A 23,520-nucleotide genomic window follows, 5' to 3' on the forward strand; every position below is an offset into this window, starting at 1 on the left:
TTCGTCTTCTTCTAGAGCATGTCCATTCTGTTACATAGTTTAGTTATAACAGATAATACCCTATATAATGAATATTGAGAAACAGCTGTCAGACATTAAAAGTTATATAATCACTGCTTTACTGTTTAATGTCATATATATTGTCAATCGATGCCTATATCCTTGTACTAACCTGGGTAATTCCAATAGTTTTGTCTGTGGTAAAATCACAAAAGACTTGGAATATGGGTACTCCGCCAGCTCCATCCGGGTCTATGGCATATATACTGTTCGGGTTGATCCTCTTAGGAAGTATGGCGCCCATTGTCTTTATCTCGTGACAATCCTTATACACGTCTACAAGGATAATAGATTATCATATCAGTATGTTGTATATAATAGTTGGTATTAATACAACCAAGACTATTTAGAGGTTATGGGAACTGTTATGTCATCAGTATTCAATTATTCAAATAAAATGTATATTATGAAACTCCTTCTATACGAGAAAAAAAGTCTTCCGTTTTATTGCATGTGGTCAACGTTATTATCTAAATAATTCTTCAATCAAAACGGTTACAAGCGCAATTTTTTCTTTACATTTTTTTATGTAAGTAACTTACCATAACACTCCATAGGCTTGACATGGATGGTGCCCTTCCCGCTTGTTGGTAGCTGGTTAACTATCTGAACAGGAAGGAGGTCTTTCACAATGACGTATCCGCCGTAATATTCGTCACCGTTACATTCGCACTTCCCTTCCTTACAGGAAATGGACCCTGCAACATATAATATCAAATATATTTGGGGAAACATAAAAAATGAATGTCTATTACAGAATACATCAAGAAACACAAAATTGATAGCAATGGTCACTGTGTCTATTCAGCCAAGAGCCCACACAGCAATCAAATGGCGTCAATAACTGCCCACACATCAATCAAATGGCGTCAATAACTGCCCACACATCAACCAAATTGCGTCAATAACTGCCCACACATCAACCAAATGGCGTCAATAAATGCCCACACATCAATCAAATGGCGTCAATAACTGCCCACACATCAATCAAATGGCGTCAATAACTGCCCACACATCAATCAAATGGCGTCAATAACTGCCCACACATCAACCAAATGGCGTCAATAACTGCCCACACATCAATCATAGGGGCGTTAATAACTGCCCAAAATATAATAACAATGTAAATTACATTCACACTTCCAGCCTTACAGGAAGTGGTCCCTGTAACACCTAGGGCGACAGGGACTCGAGAGTCAACTATTTACTATAGTCAGACTGTTCCTTCTAATGTTATTACATATGTGTATTCACAACAACCAATCAATGCCGTTCTTCCAAATGGTTCCGCATGTGCAAACGAAAAATAGTTGCTGTAGTGTGAACTCTTCTAACCCAGGGTCGGCCATGAGTTGATGGCGTCGGGTCATATGACGTCACTATATTCGGAACTTTGGATGATCAATTGTTATTAGAGTAAGTCGACTTTCAACTTGAGTCCCAACCGAAGTCGCCTATAATATCAAATATATTTGGGAAAATACAAAATATGAATGTCCATTATATCATTGTATGAATATTGTATTTGGTGACTATAATTGACCTCCTTGCACCATCGGGGATGTCCTTGATGACACAAGATTGATATGTTGAATTAATCCGTTAGAACAGGTAAAATGTTAGTAAACAAAGAACGAAACACAGCAACACGAATTGAGGGGATACCTGTACACAGGAATGTCTTACCGTCAGGGCCTTGTACCCAGTCATCCAAATCCCTGCCATTTACTGGTACCTGTGCATTCCCACATAACAAGTAAATGGCCTGCTCACAGTAAACGGATTTCTGAACCAGTGTCTTCACGTAGGATATCTCAAACACGAAATAGTGTATAACAACAGTGCCGTTGGTGGTCGTAGGGTAATCTTCCTCCCGTGGACGGACTTCCTATAGACATATAACCATTCTAATTATATAAAACATATCTGATATAAGACATTAGAGGCTGGAGCTAATATTGTTTAAAAGCTTACTAGTATCAAACGTTTACGCATTCAGACTTGTAGCAATTATTTGATAGTTTGACTTTTCTATTCCCTTAGATATAATGAAAATGGATATGCAAACAACACGACCAAAATACATAAACCGATATGTCCATCTAGTATGATTGATATCTTGAAGCACATCATCTGTTCCATCACTTGGTGCTTACACAGAATTCATGATTTTTCAGCTAATCTACTAAATTGAGATGTGATTTAAGTACATGTAACAGTGTATTTACCCACACGTGGTATAATTAGGTCGAGTCAAACTAAACTTAAGATGACATATATTAATCGTAAATAAATCGCTGACCTGTTATATTAGTATAATATATATTTTCCTACTAAAATGACGAATAAAATATAAATATTATTCTTTGAATATTCTTCGGATATGAATAGATTTAAGTTATTTTATTGGCTGCCTAGCGAATAATTATCTGCTGGGGGACCAGACATGACCTATGTATCTGAGTGTAATTCTTGTATCAAAAGCCTTATTCTTAAGAACACATCTCTTAAATGAAATGTTTCCAGTCATTACTGCTTTAAGCTGACTTATCTTGTAATAAAGACCGTTTGAACTAACACAAAAAACTCATTATGCTAATTTTGTCATTATTATTTTGATGAAAGTTGTTCTTAATAGAATTTTAAGGATTCCATAAGGAATTGTTCTTTCATACCGCTGCTCCAGTTGGTGGAAATGGTTCAAGACGACAGAAGACAGGGAATGGAGGGTTGCCGCCTACACCATCTGGATCGATGTATATGGTGTCCGACTCCTCCATACCTTTATTCCTTTCTTCCTGGCACGACCCAACCATACCTGATGAAAGTTATCTGGTATCAGTTTTCGTTTCTGATGAGGAAATATTCTTTACAACACCTTTTATTTATATTGCACAGATTATTTGTATTTTGTATGTTAATAAACGGAAATAAACATCAATACAGGTTTAAAAACACATTAGCCGAACTATGGCGTTAAAGATCGTTTCAAAACTGCTAAAAATATCTTTTCACCAAGTTGTTTTTGTAATATCAATACTTGTTTGTTCATTCCTTCAATCCTAAAATGTGTTTGTATAGGTATGGACTCCATATAGAAAATGCATGGCGTTTAAAGAAGGTTGTTTGATCTCCTTATGTTTTGTTCTTGTGTATCAAATGGGAATGAAAAGATAGTAAAGGGTTTTAAATCTGAAGTAGAACTCACGAATACACAAATACCGAAATGAAATTGATAAGGCACGCATGTAGTCTTTTAAAATAAAATGAAAACCACAGAATTATTGATAATCAAAACGATAGATTGTATGCTAAGTGATATTTATTTCTCCAAAAAATACGTCACTACGAATTTTTACTTTACAAGAACCATATAAAAACAAATACAATAAGAATAGTAATGATAATAAAGGTACTTTGATAAACTAACCACACTAAACCACAGGTTTATGGAGTAGGATTTTACCAACAGTACGAATTTAACAGCCATCAATTGGTATTATAATCCTAGACCCTTCATGTACCCCTGATACTCATTTGTAACAAAAGTTTCATAGAATAAACCAGCCAGCGACACTTTTGAACTTTAACAATTATTCCTCCATTCGGCAGTGCAAGACACATTTCTCTTTACTCGGTTTTTTTTTTTATAAAACATCAATCTCACATTTGAAAAAATAGCTTGAAAATTCTTTGAGCAGATGCATTTCCAATTAAGGAACACAAGTTGTGAATACAAACCAACTGGACCGGAGTTGCAGATGAGGTCTGTCACTGTATATGAAGCTGAACGAGACGGCGAAGTATCAGTGGATGGGTCAAGGGAAAAGCATACTTCACAGACAGGAAGTCTCGTTTTGTTGTGTATCCAACCCTCATCAGTGTAAAGATTGCCATCTTCGATGTCACAGTTACATGGAGACTCAGGACCTGCACCGCACACACCTGTTACACCACACGCGCACTTTTCGTCCCCGTTAGAGCCACCCCAGCCTAAATCACAACATCAAGAATAAAGATATATTTTTTAATTAAAATAAAGATAATATTTGTTTGAATGAGTCGATCAATAATATATATTATTATGAAATAATAAATTTCACAAAATCTCATTCGCTGAAATGATCATTAATTACGTTCAACTGCCTATCGGCAGCTATGGTAATTTTGAACAAGCTGAAATAAGGTCAAATGACTCCCTTTTAAAACAATATCGACCTCTCGTGATAGAAAAGTAAAGCAAAACAGCTTATTGAATGGGCGTTTCCAAAAAAATGTTACAGGGCATAAATTACGCCCCTTGGCATTGTCCGACAATGTCTATTACAACAAGTTTCAAACAAGCAATGTCTTTGAAACTTTTGGAACGATGATATTATCTGAACATTAAAACATTAAATTACTTCTGATGAAAAGGTAAACTATTTGGAGTATATAACGTTAACAATTTTCATCTGTAGTCTCCTTCAATGAATATGTTTCACGTTATAATCTCTTTTAGTGAACATTTGCTTGCATTCACGAATATTTTTAATTACCATTTTTAAATAGATATATTAAAACCTTTTTAATTCGGTCGATTTATGGTCTTATTGAAGTTCGAGATCAATATTTTTTGCAGATTAATAAAACCATGTATCGACCGAGATCAAAATCATATAATAATTTTTTGTAAAGGATAAATATAGATATTCGGTCAAAATATTTACCTGGTTGTATTTCCCCATCGCAGGTTTTGTAATGCACACGGTCAGTCTTGGGTGCGTTTCGACAGTTATAACTTAAATGTTGTGTACAGTACGCTGAACTGTCTATCAGTGCCTGTGTGAAGGATATGAAATTATGATTAACCATTCTCAAATATTAAATATCGACACAACTAGGAAATACTAATATTTATTGGAGGTACTTGAACTAACGGATTTATTATACATATACATAAAGTCTCGTAAATAAAACTATAAACACTATATTTTTTACAACAATTGCCATATAAGCTATAGTAACTTAAACTGATCACTCCTGTAAACCCAGTTGGAAGCATGTGAGGGCTCGTACTGTGGAAAGAAACTGGAGTACCCGGAAAAACCCCGCGTAGTTGGGCAGGTGGCGGCAAAACTTTATCACGTCCGATCGGGAAAGCGAACCTCGGTCGTCTAGGTGAAAGACGAGTTCGTACCACAGCGCCACTCGCCAACACAACCAAGTATATGTATCATTTGGACGGGATGTAAACAATGCGAAGCCAGATAACATCTTGCCATATTTTTTTAAATGAAGAGGGACTTTATGAATGATTCACTCACCTGTATCTGTTCAGGTGTTACACCGTTATTATACGTGATTGGGAAACATTTATCTACCCCTTCACCTCCAGATGTTCCTGTGGAATTCGAACCATCTGTAGGGAAATAGTGTACGATAATTAGTCATGTGTTATAGCAAATAGGGAAATGATATCGTTGTGAAAGTATGGTTAATGTTAGATTTAAAAACAAACTAATCAAAAACATATAGTAAGCTCAATGAAAATACATTTAACACTGGAGTCTATTATATTAAAAAAAACACATACTGTTTGAAAGTAATAAACAACGTTCCCTACTACATGTCACTGACAAAAAGGATCATAGGAAGTGTTAAAAACATATGCTATACCATTGTAAGAATACTTTAAACATGTTATAAACATCATAACCTATCTCATCGAAATCTATAATACTATGGGATTACAAATACCATACACTGGTTCTCATCTAATTTCTTTATTCTCTGAAAGTATTATGTTTGATGTTGAATTTGTAGATTCTCTTAACTATATTTTGGTATAAATTTTGTTATATTATGTGAACACTATTATGAGAATACCAAACCCATAATACTTTTTTTTATATGGATGAATGCTTAAAACATATACTTAAATTGTACTCCCTGTAGAATTCGCTAGAGTCGTCCTGGTCATTGATTTTGGAAGATTAGTTTCCCAACACATTAAGTAAAATTAAAATCCTTATGAATTATGTTTCATAACCGCTATCAACACATCAAAATACGCTAATCTATAATTACGGTAGCAATGCTATACAGTAAACATAATTACAATATTGGGTTTTGTTTGTGAGCTGTTTTCATTAAATTCTTGTGTCAAATGGGAAAACAATATAACTTACATAATATCATTATTTTCAAAATCTATTCAATATTTTCAAAAGCCAATCGCTTTCTGTTTTAACAAGAAGTGAAATGAAATCATCCCTAGAGAGAAAATTGAATTGATTTTTGGTCATTGATACTTTTCTTCAATTAAGGAATGGTAGATGCAATAGGACGACGAATCACTAGTGTTTTACTGTTTGATAAGGGCACTCGAACGCCCTTTACATATGAAACTCTATATTACACTTTATTAAGACAAAAATCTAACCTGGGGATATAGATATGATTGTCTGTGGAAATTTGCAAAAAACGACAAAAGGTTCTTCTCCATCGGCGCCATCTGGGTCAACCGTGTATGGGGTGTCTGTTGGGATGAAGACCTCACTAGGTTCACGATTTTGTCTGGCAAGGAGTAGATCACTGCATGTAGGACGTAACTCTGCAACACAAATACATCAGTAAAATATACGCGGGTAAAGCTTCATTTTTTTCTTAACACCATCATCGATTTTTTGTACATGTACCGAATAACTAATGATAACAACAAGTATAAGATAATTTACAGAGACTTTTGCACAAATGCAACAATAATGAGCACTAAAGACGTAACGCGCAACTCAATGTCAGAAAACCGAGGTTAAGACTACGGAACCTGCAGACATGTTAACAAGAAACATATTAACACTTATAACGTACACATACCGAAACACTTAAGTGGTCCGAGGCTCAGATCATTGCTGCTTTGGGGATCGGCAAAGGTGAAGTTAATCGCAGGTAAATGTTTTTTGTTGAATAAGCTGCCAGAATCTGACCTACAAAGAAAGCAACATTTAAATGAATGCATGAATCATATCATATTAGATATATAATCTGATATCATTATATGACGGGAAAAACTTGACAACAAGTCTTTAGCGCTTTCAGGCTGAGGAATCGCAGAGATGCGACGAAAACGCTAAAGACGTGTTGTCGAGTTTTTATTTGTCCTTATGTATTACTTCGTTCGTACTTAACTATTTTACTATAACTCAACTAATTTGTATAACTCAAACTAATGCCTTCATTAATGGTAGTGTATACGTACGTGGATGAGCTGCCGTCACAATTACACACTCCTGGTCCCTCACAAGTGTTCGTCATGCTGCAATGGCAACTGCTGCCATCTTGACCGTGTAAGTATTCATGTCTCTCGCCGTCAAGTCCAATCCAGGAAATAATGGAGTCACCAGCTGTACAATTTAGAAGTTTAGAATATTAATTCGAAAAGCCTGTTACCAAATCTTCAATACTTAAACAAATCATGTTGCAAAATCTGTAAAAATTGCTTGCATTCCACAGGACGATAAATATTTTTGTTTTGAGTAAATAATGCATTTGAGTGTTTCCTTGAAATAATCTACGCAATGCAATGCACCAAAACACATGCCAATGAAAACCAATGAAAAGCGTTATAAGAGATATTTACATTATCTGACTTTTTTGTAACATTTTATGATATTGATTTTTAATTGATAAAATGTAGTATTGAAAAACAAGAAAATAAAAACTGTGTGTTATAAACATGTATATTTACCTGCGTCGTGGATAGGCCCAACAGCCTTACACGTGTATGTTACAGCTTGAGTACAATAAACTGCACGAGCAATCAGCTTATGTAACTGTGCGTTGCTAACCATGCGATACACGAATGACAGGGCACCATTTACCTGAATCTGTACACACACAAAAAAACAATATGAAATACATAAATACATGTTTAACAAAAAAAATGGTTAACGAAAAAAATTCATTGTTTTGAAAACATATTTAGATATTTTCATGTGCAGGGTAAGTTCAACCCAATCTTGTAGAATATGGGTCAGATGGACTAGTCGCTATTCGATAGCCAACTTCTTCATCTAAGTATGTAATTCTGATTATTCTCACTCATCACTGTTGAAGTCGACATCATTATTGGACATGCTATACTAAACGTCAGTTTTATTTTACACTGTCCTACCGCCCTCCAGTTATTTGTAAAGAATCCTTCAGTTGAATACTGTACTATCTTTGCTTATTTTGAAAGTGAGAATCAAGACATATTGTGGAGACCAAAATGATGAACTTTTATATATTATTTCGATAGTCTTAAGACATAGGGTCAGTCTAGTTTTATTAAACCACGGATAAAATTATCCAAAAAAGGCTATAAAATGCCATTGGCATGAATCATACATTCACTTCAAGCCTACTTTATGCTTGATAGTAAGCATATTTAATCGATATTTGTTTATTTTCATAAGGCGTCATATACGGTCAAGAACAGTACATACTTCACTGCTTATTTATATATATATTTATTTATGATAGTTATTGTCTCACGCCTCAGAACAGGCTTAGATGATATATCTAGCACGTGAAAAAATGTCTTATTTTGACTACAAATATGTAATATTGGGATACATCGATCTTAGAATATTTCATACTTGTGATGATTATATTAATGACGGGCTGCTGTTGAGATGGTTGATGCATTGATGTTATTTCATTACAAAATATTTTATTATCAAGTAATACATGTATGTACAATTACATTAACATATATAAATACATGGATTAGATAACAGGCTAAACCAATACTGGTCCTTTCCAAATTGATTCCTTATTGGAGAATTATATTATATAATAGAAGAAATTAACGCTTTTGATAAGAGAAATTCGAATTGCCATAAAGTATGTTCTGCACCAGCATCCTAGTAACGCGAATTGACATTAACTATATCCGGAGTTCCTTCTCCAAGCCTGTTCATTGTACGTCATTATTAATCATTCCCTTTTCAGCCTTTTTACGTACCGAGCCTTCCGATTCGTGATGTACTACGGTCACAGAGTGTGGCGGATTGGTGTACATAAGACACTCCACGGGGAATGGCGGAACATCATCTGTGAAGTTTACATAAAAGAAATGTTTAATAGATGGCGTTGACTGAATCTAACAGGACAATAAAAGCTATTTCTAACATCTGCTTGTGTTTATTTCTTTATTCAATTAAGTAGTTCCTCGAGGTTTAGTGTATGTCTCAATTCTCATAAATATTGGCGGTGGTTCGGAATTTGAACATGCGAAGCGGATTGTTATGAGAGTACACTCCAGTTTTTCCCGATAACACAATAATTATACTCACGTCAATTCTCAATTATAATCTATGATTTCTATACGCAATCCCTGTAATTGCTATTTTCTCTTAGAGATTATCACCCGCTGTCTCAGTCAATCAAAATCGATGTTACAAACTAGCGACGTCATACTTTTACGTTATGAGCTGATACAATGTTACATAATCTATAAAAGATTATAAGCTCTTACAACATCATCCAAGGCACCAAACTTACACAAATGATTGCAAAACGAGGTTATGGAATTTGCCCATTAATATTGACACTTTTGTTTAGGCCAATGTCGTTTACCTAAACGTCGCATCAGATTTTTCACACCTTTGGAATCTTAAAATATCAAGGTGACAATCATGCAAATATGCAGAGAACTATAATATAATCAACACAAGAAGGCAAATAGCCCTCGATAAATGAAAAAGAGTATGACAATTTTATGCCTCAGTAAATATCATAATATTGATTTATATATTACCTGGATCTCCGTTCCTATTTTCTGGTCCATCAGCGTCCACCATGTAAACGTAACTGTAGTCCATTCCTCGGTCCCTTAGATACGCCTCGCAGCTCAACTCAAATGCTGAGACATAATAACAATGATGTGTTAGTTACTTGGGCAATATATTACAATGCAAATAAATCCAAAAAAGGCAGAAAATACCGAAAAATAACGAAACCGTGATTTTAACTCAAAATCGAAAAAGACTGATGTGGAGACACTTCAACAAGTACGAGGAGAGTATGATTAGGTTTTCCTGGACGATTTACGACTTTCGCTTCATTAACGATACCCGCCATGCAAATCTTGGTCGAATTCTGGTTAAGGCACATTACAGTGTTAGTCTTAAAGTACTCTCTATTGGCTTCAACTGAAGCCGACGTTATAATTTGAGATGGTTCTTTGTTGATTTTCATTATTTGTTGAAATTTAAGGGATTTTCAAGAAGTGGTTATTTTATAAATGTGTCAATAACGTATGCAGAAACTCACAAAATTCCTGTTGACTGCATTTTAGTGAAGACAGAGTGTACGAGGCGTTCTGGTTACTTGATGTTCCTATGTCTCCAAAATGCATTCCTGTAATTGGCAAATTGTTTTTATCGAATTCAGCACCAAAATCCATCCTGGCTTCTCCATCTTTTACGTTACAGTTACATGACTGATTTGGGTCGGCACACCTTGACAACAAACCACATGGACACATTCCAGTCTCTCCTAAACCACCAGGGAAAAAATCCCTTCTCTCATCTTTCATATTTGTGAAATAAAAGCCTTTTAAATCAGAATTCTGAAAAAAAATACATAAAAATTCATGTATCATCTTTCATTGTTGCAATATGTGATAACATCTTTGTGGTTAGGTAAGAGATAATTCGATAAGTAAAATATCGAATCTTTCCTAAATTATTACATTACGCATCATTGTTTATGAAGATCAACTAGTCAAGCGATCAACACAATGTGAATAAACATTCTTTTCTCTTTGGTTTAAATGCATACGTCTTTAACAAACGAATAAAACGCCTTGTTTTCAAGGATGTAAGGAATGATAAATACCACAATAAACAGTATAATAAGTGATATACCAATTACAGCACATACCATACAGTTGTATGTCGCCTCTTGTACACAGAAGTTTGAGAAATCAACGATCTTCTGAACAACTTTATCCTCCACTGTGTATGTTACAGGGTTGAATCCTGGACCAGTTGGTTGAGGGAGTACGATTCTATAGTGAAAACATCAGGTCACACAGTCAGCATCAAATATATAATAAAGATACGTATCATGTCGTGACTATATCGCACGTATCATATTCGTTAAAATTTTAATAAATCCTGATGGGCATATATTGAGTGTAACCGTTGTATTATCCAACAATGTTACTGTAATAATTTCTCTTCCATGGTACTTGGTGTATTGATGACATCATTCATTACATAGTTTTTATATTTCTATTGTTGGTTTTAACGAAATTTTGAGTGTCGTTACTGTGCATTTTGATTATATCGCGTTGTATATATAATAATTAGTCATATTGAGCGTTCCTATAGCTGAGTTGATACATTATTTTTCGGTTACTAACGTTGGTAAAATAATATTTGATTTCTTATGTTTGTAAGGCAATAAAGGGATACTTATGTTGGTGCAATATTAATTGGTTACGAATGTTTCTTTTTGTGGTAAGACAATATTCGGTTACTTATGATGGTATGGCAATATTTGGTTACTTATGATGGTAATACAATATTTTGTTATTTATACAGAAGAAACAATATTTGGTAACTTAGTACATCATTATTTGGTCAGTTACGTTAGTACGGTATTATTGCGTTATTTTCGTTGGTACAACATTATTGAGAAATTTACGTTGGTACGACATTATTGGTTTACTTACGTTGGTACAACATTATTGTGATACTTACGTTGATACGACATTATTGGTTTACTTACGTTGGTACAACATTATTGGGATACTTACGTTGGTACAACATGATTGGTTCACTTACGTTGGTACAACATTATTGGGATACTTACGTTGGTACAACATAATTGGTTCACTTACGTTGGTACAACATTATTGGGATACTTACGTTGGTACGACAGTAACACCGACATGTGGATAGGTCTCCATATCACAGTGGACTAGGACAGGAGCGCCATCACCGTCCGGACCGTCAATATCTATATGGTATGGACCGCTCTTTTCCAATCCCAATTTCATCTTTCCTTCATCGCAATCCTTCATTATATCTTTATAAAACAGTGTGAAGTCAGATAATGCATTTTACAGTTTGTATATTGTCCTTCGAGTCCTGAAAATTACTTCTGATATAATAATATTAAAAAGGTAGACGAGAAATAAACACAGTTTAGTAATGGTTATGTTTTATGCACATGAGCTATACCCTTAATCAAAAATGTGTTTAAAACATGTTATACAAACTGCTTTTTACCAATATGGACGGATTAATGATATGATTATGCTGTTTTCCATATGATGAAGTTAAGTCAAACACTTGAATTATATTCCGCAAGTATCGGAGAATATCTGCATATTGACATCAGTGTGTATGCCATTATCATTTCACTTTTCAGGAATCAAAAAAGAAATCTGAATTTCAATTTGTCAAAGCTCCACTCTTTACAAAGCAAAAGCAGAAAAACGAAAACATAATGCTACAAAGTACTAACCGAAAGGCTTCGGGCCACACACAACTGCACCTATTTTTGTTGTGAACTTCTTCGAGTCTCGTAATTCAATATGGACCGAGCGTATCGGCATCAAGGAACGATCGAGCATTTTACCAGTATCCTCTACCATACTGACAGTACCGTCGCAGTTACAGTGGGATCCACGGTTGGTACAGTAGCCTTCCAATTGTCCACATGGACACTGCACACATATAAAATGGTAAATTTATGGACTTAGAGCTTAATGCCTTAATATCCATGTCTGACAAGTACAGTGATAAACATTGTATGGAAAAAGTATTCATGGCTTTACAACTATCATGTGATAATGTTTCCATTATACACACAAAGTACAAAGACTTGGCATTTTAATATTATAAAGTGGAACAGTCTTTCATTTACATATCGTTAGAGGTCTTGCCGAAGCAATTGCGCAATTTCAATTTCCATATATTTGTTACATCAATATGGTTCTTGAAATATGCTAATAAATCATATGATTTAACTGAAATTGGGCAGCAGGCCATGTCAATACAAGCCTTCTCCCTATGCCTAATTTCTTGATAATCAAATTGTTTAAATAAATGAACGAAATCCTGAAATATCACTGACGTCAGCTGACTTAATAAGTAAGGTATGATAATAACCTTCCATTATATAAATGTATATATAAGAAAGCAGTACCTCATCGAGGTGGAATTGCATTCTTGAATGTTTTAGTCTCGATGGCAGATATTTTGAATGCAATAATATATGTTAAGGATGAAATTCATGTTCCGTGAAGGTCTCGATACCTTGATTTTCATTGTATGTAGCAAAAGAAAAACAACAAAGAATACGAATATAACTACGAAACCTTAATTTCGTCACAAAAGGTGTCAAATATGAACATCAATTTGGATTTGCATGTAGACCATTGAAAACCTACAAGGGCAGTAGGACCTGGTGTTCAGGAGAGCAAACGTTTTCTACTTCATCAACGACACCGCCATACATATCTAGGTCAACTTCCTTCAAATGTTGTGCGATGTTTTTTCATATGTTGGTAAAGTCTATGTATTACTCTCCGTGAATTGAGATATAAATTCCGCAACTATGTTTTCCAAAAAAAAAATCTTTATACATGCATATCCCTGTGTTAGTTTTATGTTCTTATGTTCCTATCGTGTTTTTAACCAACGAAAGACACTTCGTCTACTACATTATTTCGTATTTTACATTCAATCCAAATAAGGTTGGTGTCGTTTCATCTGCAGGTACGTGTAGCCATAGCAATATTTTGTTATTTTGAGAACATTGACTAATATCGAAGTTTCGTTACCATCCCGTCTATAGTTGATCCAGCCCACGTTCTCTGTGTATCGCCATTGCCGTCAACCCAGTAAGTATTATTTCCCAGCATCTTTGCCTTCCAACGACATTTGGCACTGCAAGGTAAAATCAGGTTCATGAACTCATATAGTCAAACGAGCCCGTATTCTCACCTTTCTTTGCTCTTAACAAACACTAAAAACACTTGTGGAAGAAACCCTAATTACAAAATTTATCAGTAAATATGAAATCTATTTTACATAATGATTTATTTTGTAACCCCGTTTCAGTAATAACCCCTGGGGAATACCTCAATTTTAATCAGAGATGGGCTTATTGCAGACCAATCAAATAACAGCTGTTAGCATATTTACTACACATCGACATGGGTTTAATTATGAACCAGGAGTTTCTCGTAAATTATGCAATCTACAGCTATTTCTCCACTATCGTACCTGTCTAACATACACGTACATATTACAGAATCATTGAAAACGAACTTGAAAATATATTTCTCCAATTCTCATCCGACGCTTAGTGAATTAGTCAATAAAGGATATCATTAGCTCTTTTATACACTGTTTGCGCGGACACTTTGGTTGACACACTCGTATTGATGTTTATAGATTTTTGATTATACAACATCTAAGATACGAAGTGTTTGAAGCTAAAAGGCATCTTCTTTGTTACAATTTAACTCTTGTTCAGAATTATTCTGAAATTACCATGGCTTCTCTTCTATATATATACAAACAAACATTTGACCATCACTGAAACATCTATATAAAACTGCTGCTCTATATATATATATTTTTTTTAATTCATATTGAAATGTGCTATATGTATTTATTTGTTAGCCTCATGTGTAACCCTTTAACATGTGTTTAGCAGAAGCTTAAATTGATATCATTATATAATGCATACAAAATGCATTAAAACCAAACATAGACAATAATATGTAGGTTCCATGCATTATATGTGTTACTTTCTATTGTAAAAGTGGAGTAGAGGTCTCCTTACTAGCTTAGACAAGCTTGAAATATTCTATAGCTTTTTTATGTCTACCTTAAGAGTGAGAGGTCGCAAATGCGAGCCCCAGCGATGGCAGGGTATTTTTTGTACTCTTTCTCATCACATTACTCGTACTTCTACAAACAATGTAACAAACCGCTAGTCTATAATCGTACTTACGTCATTTCTTGGTAACAATATCCAGATATGTTAGTCAGTTTTTTAATTTGTTCAATGGGAGCTGTGTATTCAATGTTAAAGTCAGGACTGCTAGCCGTTACAAGCTTGGAGGCAACCTTGACATTTATAATTGTGACACCGATGTTGTCTGAGCGCATGTCACACTTGACTTCGATGGCAGGCAAGAGTCCTGTGCCATCTGGGTCTATAAGGAACATCCCTGTTTGGGCAGTTGGATTTTTCTGCAGAATCTCATCACATGTAAGTGGGACCACTGGAGAGGATGAAAAACATTTTGATAAAAATAGATTATACAGCCAGTATTATACTTGCGAATTTATCAAATCTCTTAATTTGCCTCTGGAATAGGATAGAAATGATCTTAACACAAATAAGACCAGCATCAGCATGATATTTCTTAATTGAATATGGCAAATAATTGGTCAAAAGTAATTTTTTAAAATCCATGAATATGGTAGATGATAATATTTTAATTCCAATGTATTCATTTATATTCTACATTAAGAAAATATGAACAACTTTTGTTCCTCCTGTGTTAGTTAAAATCATTGGGTCTTTGATATAAATGTAAACAATATTTATCCAGTGCTCTGGGGAACGACTCTCATGTTAAATAAATGATCTTAAAGAATATCTCTTATAACCTGCTTTCATTCTCATAAACGTTATTAATGATATCTGTGACGATGATTGGTTTCCGTTTTCCAACAACTCATTCTTATCGTACTTAACAAGTACATTTATGTACTTACCAATTTCCAACATATAATTCATAATTCTATCCATTAAAGCAGTTGATCTTTCAGTGAGGATATATCTTAGATTCTATGCGTTTAACTCAAAAGTCTTATTAGAGTAATTTTAGAATGATCAATTCATACTCTTATTGACAAACATACCTTTACAAGACAACCCGTTGCCCTCGTAACCCGATTTACAGGAACATTCGAAGGAGCCGTCAGTGTTTGTACAATCAGCATTCAAATGACAGTTTTCATCCCCGGTTTCACATTCATTAACATCTGGAGGGAATGTAAGAAAGACATATAACTGATTGGCACAGATTGTGAATTAAGCATCTAGCTTAATGAAAATGAATATAAATAAACTTCATTACACAGTTATTTTGTGATAATTGTAACTGATCTTTCCACCTCAATTCACCTTGTCATAGGTTTAATATACTGAAAAAAAATCTCGATAGATAAGTCTATTAATAAAAATACCATTTGTTGTAAGCAAATATTTTAGAGTTTCTAGTTCAACAAATCTTATAGAATAATGGAGTGTTGTGGTTTTTACTTGGAATTGCACCAAATCCATAAAAGGAAGTAGCAATGAAAAATACCCTGCCTGTGCCGGGCTTCAAACTAGCGTCTTTCCGTTCTAAAGGCAAACATCACCACTAGGCAAAAAGGTCTCAGCTAGTGACCTTATACTCCCTTACATTTATATATATATAAGTAACTGTTTACCTGTACAGTTGGTACCGTCGCCGCTGTAGCCGTCATCACAAACACACTCTTTCAGGATACAGTGACCGTTTTTGTGACAGTGGTTGTCCACTCGACATATTTCTGTAATAATTAGACCATGTCAAGAGATGTTTCCTTAAATATTTGTGTTGGAGAAAAATTGCATGATGATATATGTTTTGTAATCAGTTTTTCATTAAATATATTCCATAGGATTTCGAGATATTATATCCGTTTAACAAAATTATGTCAGAATCCCCCCCCCCCCCCCCCCCAATCAAAACAAAAAATCTTAGCAGCCGTGAAATAGCAAAAGTGAGTGATATATTTTATCTTTAAATAGGAAGTCACACGTACTTATGTGTTTCGTGCGTAAAAACGTTAATGATAATAAAAAGGATGCTATCATGAGAAGAATGTTTGGATTTCGAAATAGTTAAGTGTTCATATCCGATGATCATGTAGTTCATAACTTTGGTATTAGTTTTGGAACAATAACGATCTTAATGAAACAATGTCAGGAAGCCTATCGACAACAGAACAAATTGAAATTGGCATGTTATGGAATGCTTCAGTTGTACAAATATACTTACTTTTGCACGAAAATCCGTCCCCCTCATATAAAGCTTGACACGTACATACAAAGGAGCCGGGTGTGTTGTCACAGTTTGCGTGTGGATCACAGCGATTCAGCTTACACTCATCAATATCTACATAATACATTTATGATCACATCAACAATTGTAATGCAATACAACACCTTTGACGTCCCTTGTCATTACCATTACGTATGACAGTATTTGTCGCGAATGATTTTGTATAACAGAATTACGATAAAGAGGACATAATGTATATATATTATAGGTTAAGATTCGTATATTATTTAAAACAAGAAATGTCTGTTTAATTAATAACACTAGATCTATTGGATAATCATTTAACATGAGAAGTATAGCAAAAACTGTAATATGTAAATTGCATCCAATGACAAGTAGAATGACGACATAATAACGCGAATCATATTTCAAACTCAAAGTCAATAACACAATGGCAAAATATGAACAAAATTAGGATTTGGAAAGAGATACTTGAAAAGGAGAAAAAGACCAGATGACTCTATAGAGAAGGCGTCTTCAGATTCATTGAGAGTCTGAAGCTGTCAAAATTCCTAGATGTATGTTTAAGATTATCACAGATAATTTAAAAAACAAAAACAAAAAAAAACAAAAAAAACATAGTTTTATAGACTGTATCAATTAAAATTATGTTTTGAGTAACTTAACCACTTTCGAAGCAAATTGGAGTTTTCCTATTTACCTGTACAAATCTTTGTTGTGACGTTCATCTCAAATCCAGGTCTACATTGACATATATTGTCAATACAATCGGCGTTGTACTCCAGGCAGTCTTTGTTTCCATTACATGTGACATTTGTAGCTGCAATATTAACAAGAGTTGTCTGAAGACAAACGAGTTGAAATTCGGAATTAGTTTTTTTTAAAGTAGATTAAAGGTCACTTTCAGGTTCAGCAGGTCCAAATGTCACGTGCACAGGGGGAACAACGGGGCGGTGCTGACCACGCTCGACGTTGCTTAACTTCGGTACACAGACACGACAATCAACCGCACAGCCACAAAAACTAGCTATTGGACTATGCAGCTGAAATGCCCATATCCATGATCCAACCCATTACTACCTTCGCCGACAAGCTTTGTCCCGAAGCTTCCATGGGTTCAACCTGGCAATAGTACCAATGGAAAGATCTGGCCATATGGAACTTACGTCGAATACCTAAGCTAAGCATAGTATTGACGCAATAGTGTTTTATTAAGACTTAAACTAAGCAGTCTGCTGACGGCGTCGACGCCGGAGGAATAACAATAACTCACTGCACTTCTTCCCAGCGAGCCCAAAATACCATTTCTTCTTATGAATCCAAAACATGTTGTGATTGTTAATTTCAATATACTGAAATAGCCTCGTCCTTTATCATTCTTTAATTACGTTCCTGAATGCAATAGGCAAATCCTTTTTTAAGAAACCAGGGCAAAGTTATATGTGAAACGACGGTATGCATTTTAAGAATATCAATATTGATTTACATGGAGACCCTAGAAGTACCCGGAGTGTACGACCGCTTGTTCCAGTAGAGTAAGCGTCTTTTACTGCATCGACGACGACGTCCGCCTTACATCCTGGTTAAGATCCATTCTCAAAATGCATTTTTGTGATTTTGATTGATTTATTTTTGCTTTGTTTTTGTTTTCTATGAAATTTCCATGAATAGCACGTGCAATTTGCATGCAATTTGCATGCAATTTGCATTTTTCTATATTCTATTTGTTTTATGTTACTATTCTATAGGTATATAGTATATTTACTTGAGCAGCCTGTGTGGTTTGTCCCTCGGTAACCGTCCCCCTCGTATCCATCTTTGCATTGACAGCTGTCAAACACATCCAGCGTTTCGATACAATCAGCGTTAGGGTCGCAAGTATGGTATCCGTGAAAAGAGCAAGTGTCGTTCAGTTCGACTGCGTCTGTAAATATATATGAGACATTAGACTAATCGTACTTGTGGCGAGCAATTCAATTCGGAGGAATCAACAACGCAAACATGTATTTTTTCATATTGTGTCACTGAGCCAAGTACTTCAAGATAAATAGCATTATCAACTGCCACGATATATGCTATCCGAATCTACTACACATATATATGTACATATAGATGAATTCCGTTTAGATATCCCTTGCCAGCATCAACACTAATGACAGCGTTAAATAACACATTCACCAGCTGTTCGCAAATGTCTAACATCAGGCGTAATGTATTCATGGCGTCAAGAAACAAAGAGCAATTCAAATTCAATGTTACCTTGGCAATTAAAGAGCGTCTGTGATTTTACCCAAAATAAAAGGTAATACAAATAACTCCATCAAAAGCTGTTAACAAATGTATAACATTAGGCTTAGTATATTGATATTGTCTAGCCGCAACAAGTATTTCACGTTCCATGGTACCTTAGCAATCTAACAGCGTCTATGGTATTTTTCCAACATTAAAGGTAACCTGATAGTAACATGACCATACAGAACAAAGTGCGAAAGGATCTTATAATGGTGATTTTGTTATATTGTAATGATAAACTCAATATGACATAGTCACGAATGTATGATTCTGTTTATCAAATAATTAATATTTTTGATACTATGGATGACAAATTAAAGAAAAGATTAATACATTTCTATATACGACAGGTAAATTTGATGGTTTAGGATTCTTACATATTTATTGTGACATCATTATGATCTGTCTTACAGGCAGTCAGTGTAAAAGATTTTACTTACTAGTTACACTTGCCACTAACAGCAGTAGCAAGGCGGAGATATAGGTGACGCTGATGGTCCGGGTCTCCATCGTATGGGTGTCCGGTCAACAGTCTAGATAAAAAAGAGGAATTCAGTTATCAATACATACATAACTTTGGACAACATTTGTGATCGGCAAGGAGTCCGTGGAGTATCGGTCAATCAAAACTGTCCCTTTTGTGTCGGTGTTGAAAGTGTCAACATACTGAGAAGTCCCTTAGGGAGTCTTCTCTTGTACAGCTTTAGCATATGCAACTGAACTGCTAAGATGAAAAAAATCAAGGTATATTGTAATTAATGGCCAACTTAATTTTCTGTGTCTGACCTTAAGATGAAGACTGACCGTGCCGTCATCAAGAGTGTCTTGACTCATGAAGCCCAAATGCTGTTTAGCGTTATCATGGCAATATTAAGTGTATATAGCTATGTATACAGGATCTTGGAATATTTGTTGTCATTTCAAATGAGATTTTAGGAGTCTTCAAAATTTTATTTTTGCGAGCCTTGACGATAAGTTTACGTGTTTTATAATTCGCAATTTTCATGAAGTTACGTTATTGTCCATAACATATATAATGACGTAACAACCGATTTCTGACTGGCACAGCCAATGAAAAACGACGTTCCAGAGTATATTGAACTGGTGCTATACACCAGATAACAGGCCGACAACGTGATGAATATACACATGACTATAATTATGTACATATCGCCATACAGAGAGTCGACTGGGACATGGCTGCTTGTAATTAGCCAATTAAATGTAGGTTTGTACTATCAACAATAAATTTGGATAATGGAATAAAGGACAGCAGCTTTCATAAGTTTTAATCTGTATAATCTGATTATTTAAACCTATTCAGGGAAGAAGAGACGATCTGAAATAAATTTGTGATTTCATTACTCTGAAATTGCTATGCACTTAAGAATTAAAATAATGTGTATATAAAAATTGATATGTTTGGTTAGATTTGTATTTAAATCAATTATATATCACATCATTCTTTATTGCTTCAGCTTATTTTGAACTTTCATCGCTAGTGACGATCCTTTTTTTTTTTATTTCTTGCCATTAGTATATATGCCCATTGTTTCTTTAGACTGAATGTCCCTGTGTTCTAGTGACATAACAATAAACCTCTTAGGGCGTGAAATTATCAATGCCAAATGTTACGATATCTATCAAACGATCTTGCTCTAAATCTGCAGCTGGGACAAAATGGCCTTCAAAATATGTATGTTATTTAGTATAACAGACATACCAGGGGTTTTATTAAAATACCCAACAATGAAGGTAGTACTAGCCGCCATTGACCTGAATAGTTGTGACGTTAATCTCTTTTATTATGACGTCACGTCACACAAAGGTGATATAGACAAAACTATATACGTGACATTGTTTATTATCGATTTAGCCGTGTTGTCCAACAACTAGGTTTCTTATATTCATTCATTCTATGTATGATACTGTAAATATTATCTAAATAATAAATATTCTTTTAATCGAAATGATATGTCTAAATGAAATATAAGAAGATAGCAAAGCATAAATAAAGTGTTTGTTTATTAGTTTTGGAATAATAGAAGGGCCAGATATCAAATAGAACTGCTTTTGCAATTTTTTCAAAAATCAATCTAAAATATGATTAACACAAAATTAACACAGAAATGAGACAAACATAGATATTTGTTTCGATTTGGAATATCGCAAACACGCTAGCAGTAAGGTATAGACAGCATGTTGTAATCAGAAGATTGGTACATTAATTATATAAAATAGAAATTAAGATATACTTATTGTTAACCTCGTGGTTATTTGTGACATATCAGTTTGCAAAGTAACCATTTAGGATATTTTGAACAATGTTTTATACTTTGAAAGGTAATAGTCTGCTGCATTATTTCCTTATTGAATATTCGAAATCATAGGAATGTGGTTTTATCATGTAATTAAGTACAAGACAAAAAACATTCAAATATTAAATTTTGCGTTGTTCATGATAAATAAACATTTCTTATTTGATTTGTAAAGAAAATCATTTTACAGAAACACGAATTCAGTAACAACAATAAAATTCCTACGCTGATATGGATATATCTACCGAGAATATTTAGACCATTTTAAAATCATTCATTCTATAAAAGTGATATTTTACATTATTGCAAATATCACATTTTCTGATTTGACCAATCAGAACACTGCTTACTAACGATTATGAGGGAAATTAAGATTTGCATATAGCTCTCCGTCATGTTATATGACATAATAATGCATGATAGAATATACAACGTCAATTTGGCGTACATTTGTGAGCCGTTGGCAGGGGGTCGCAACGAATTCTGGTAAAGATTTAGCTGCATCGGTATATTTTGCTATAAAATGTGATAAAAACAGTATTTTCAGTTATACCATTCATAGTTCACTCGTGTGAATAATATTTCGATATTTTTCACGCACTCGTGAAAAATATCAAAATATTAGCTAAACGAGTGACATAAGATTTGCTATTACTGCAGACATTGTTAGATATCCTCTATATATTATTCAACAGTCACGTGACATCTTTCTTTGTGTTACTGCTTTTCATTAGTTAGTTAATTTGATTATTTAACAGATGAAAACTACTTATTATTCTCAATATTCTTTATACATATATTTAAACAGTTATTCAGCTAATTGATATAAGTGAGTGACGTCACATTTATACCTCCAAAACGAGGCGCAATAACTAGGATGTCGTGTTATATATCCACCTTAATGTTAACAAAATATCCATTTATCGGATGAATAATTGTTAAATAAATCACACATGTTATCGGGTTGAAATGAACATAGGTATACAACCGTGTGTAACATGAGTATACAGATTGAGGTAACAGCAGTACTACCATATGTTGCCATTATCCAATGACAAGGGATTACATAGATGAGTGCGAATCTCTGTCGGTTGTTTAGTGAGAAAAAATATATATTTGTACTGTAATGTTGTTATTTTCCGGGTTCGTTTTTCGAGGGTATAAGAAAAGAACAAAAAAAAAGTTCCATAAGAAAATATATTTGCCTTCAAATGTTCGATAAAGACCCGAAATTTTTAACCCCGAAAAAACCTTATAATGCTGCCTTGCTGTTCCCATTGCACGATTCATAAGACACAGATATGGTCTCATAAGCATATCAATGATTCTGCCCAATACGAAATTTGTATGTCAAATATACTAGTACAATTTTAAATCGTTTTGTCAGACAAAACAATGAAGAAAATGACAAATGATGTATCCTGATAAAGGTGAAATTTGTTACAGATTATGTCTCATTTAAATGAGATATTTTCAAACGATTATAAGAATGTCATTACAAAACTGCATAAAATCACGGAAAATGCTGCAATTTCACATTATGAAAACACCAAAATATCTGCTATGGACCGTATAAAACAAGTCTATAGTAGCGGTTTACATATCAGATATAGTATTCGATACCGAGCTTGTGAAAGACATATACCGACGGTTTGTTAAGAGAATCAGTGTTATTACACATTGCATGTGTTACTTTATTTGTATTTAAATATTGAATTTTCTAATAAGTGT

General features: G+C 34.3%; 1 protein-coding gene across 1 annotated transcript in view; it reads right to left on the reverse strand.

The window, feature by feature from the left end:
- Positions 1 to 23,520, reverse strand: part of LOC117321874 — a 61,894-nt gene that overhangs the window by 23,986 nt on the left and 14,388 nt on the right. Inside the window, exons 2-26 of the mRNA XM_033876480.1 lie at positions 19,912 to 20,004; positions 18,945 to 19,103; positions 17,880 to 17,999; positions 17,156 to 17,272; positions 16,563 to 16,664; positions 15,987 to 16,109; positions 15,067 to 15,340; positions 13,886 to 13,991; positions 12,565 to 12,766; positions 11,964 to 12,123; positions 10,972 to 11,098; positions 10,360 to 10,657; positions 9,845 to 9,949; positions 9,050 to 9,138; positions 7,790 to 7,928; positions 7,301 to 7,445; positions 6,919 to 7,028; positions 6,485 to 6,655; positions 5,367 to 5,461; positions 4,770 to 4,881; positions 3,802 to 4,053; positions 2,736 to 2,878; positions 1,747 to 1,948; positions 603 to 758; positions 173 to 336 (exon numbers count right to left, since the gene is read on the reverse strand). Coding sequence (XP_033732371.1) covers positions 173 to 336; positions 603 to 758; positions 1,747 to 1,948; positions 2,736 to 2,878; positions 3,802 to 4,053; positions 4,770 to 4,881; positions 5,367 to 5,461; positions 6,485 to 6,655; positions 6,919 to 7,028; positions 7,301 to 7,445; positions 7,790 to 7,928; positions 9,050 to 9,138; positions 9,845 to 9,949; positions 10,360 to 10,657; positions 10,972 to 11,098; positions 11,964 to 12,123; positions 12,565 to 12,766; positions 13,886 to 13,991; positions 15,067 to 15,340; positions 15,987 to 16,109; positions 16,563 to 16,664; positions 17,156 to 17,272; positions 17,880 to 17,999; positions 18,945 to 19,103; positions 19,912 to 19,981 — 3,741 coding nt within the window. The 5' untranslated portion in view covers positions 19,982 to 20,004. The remainder of the gene's footprint in view (positions 1 to 172; positions 337 to 602; positions 759 to 1,746; positions 1,949 to 2,735; positions 2,879 to 3,801; positions 4,054 to 4,769; positions 4,882 to 5,366; positions 5,462 to 6,484; positions 6,656 to 6,918; positions 7,029 to 7,300; positions 7,446 to 7,789; positions 7,929 to 9,049; positions 9,139 to 9,844; positions 9,950 to 10,359; positions 10,658 to 10,971; positions 11,099 to 11,963; positions 12,124 to 12,564; positions 12,767 to 13,885; positions 13,992 to 15,066; positions 15,341 to 15,986; positions 16,110 to 16,562; positions 16,665 to 17,155; positions 17,273 to 17,879; positions 18,000 to 18,944; positions 19,104 to 19,911; positions 20,005 to 23,520) is intronic.

The sequence above is a fragment of the Pecten maximus genome, chromosome 2 (assembly GCF_902652985.1).
Source record: "Pecten maximus chromosome 2, xPecMax1.1, whole genome shotgun sequence".
In the NCBI taxonomy this organism is placed as follows: Eukaryota; Metazoa; Mollusca; class Bivalvia; order Pectinida; family Pectinidae; genus Pecten; species Pecten maximus.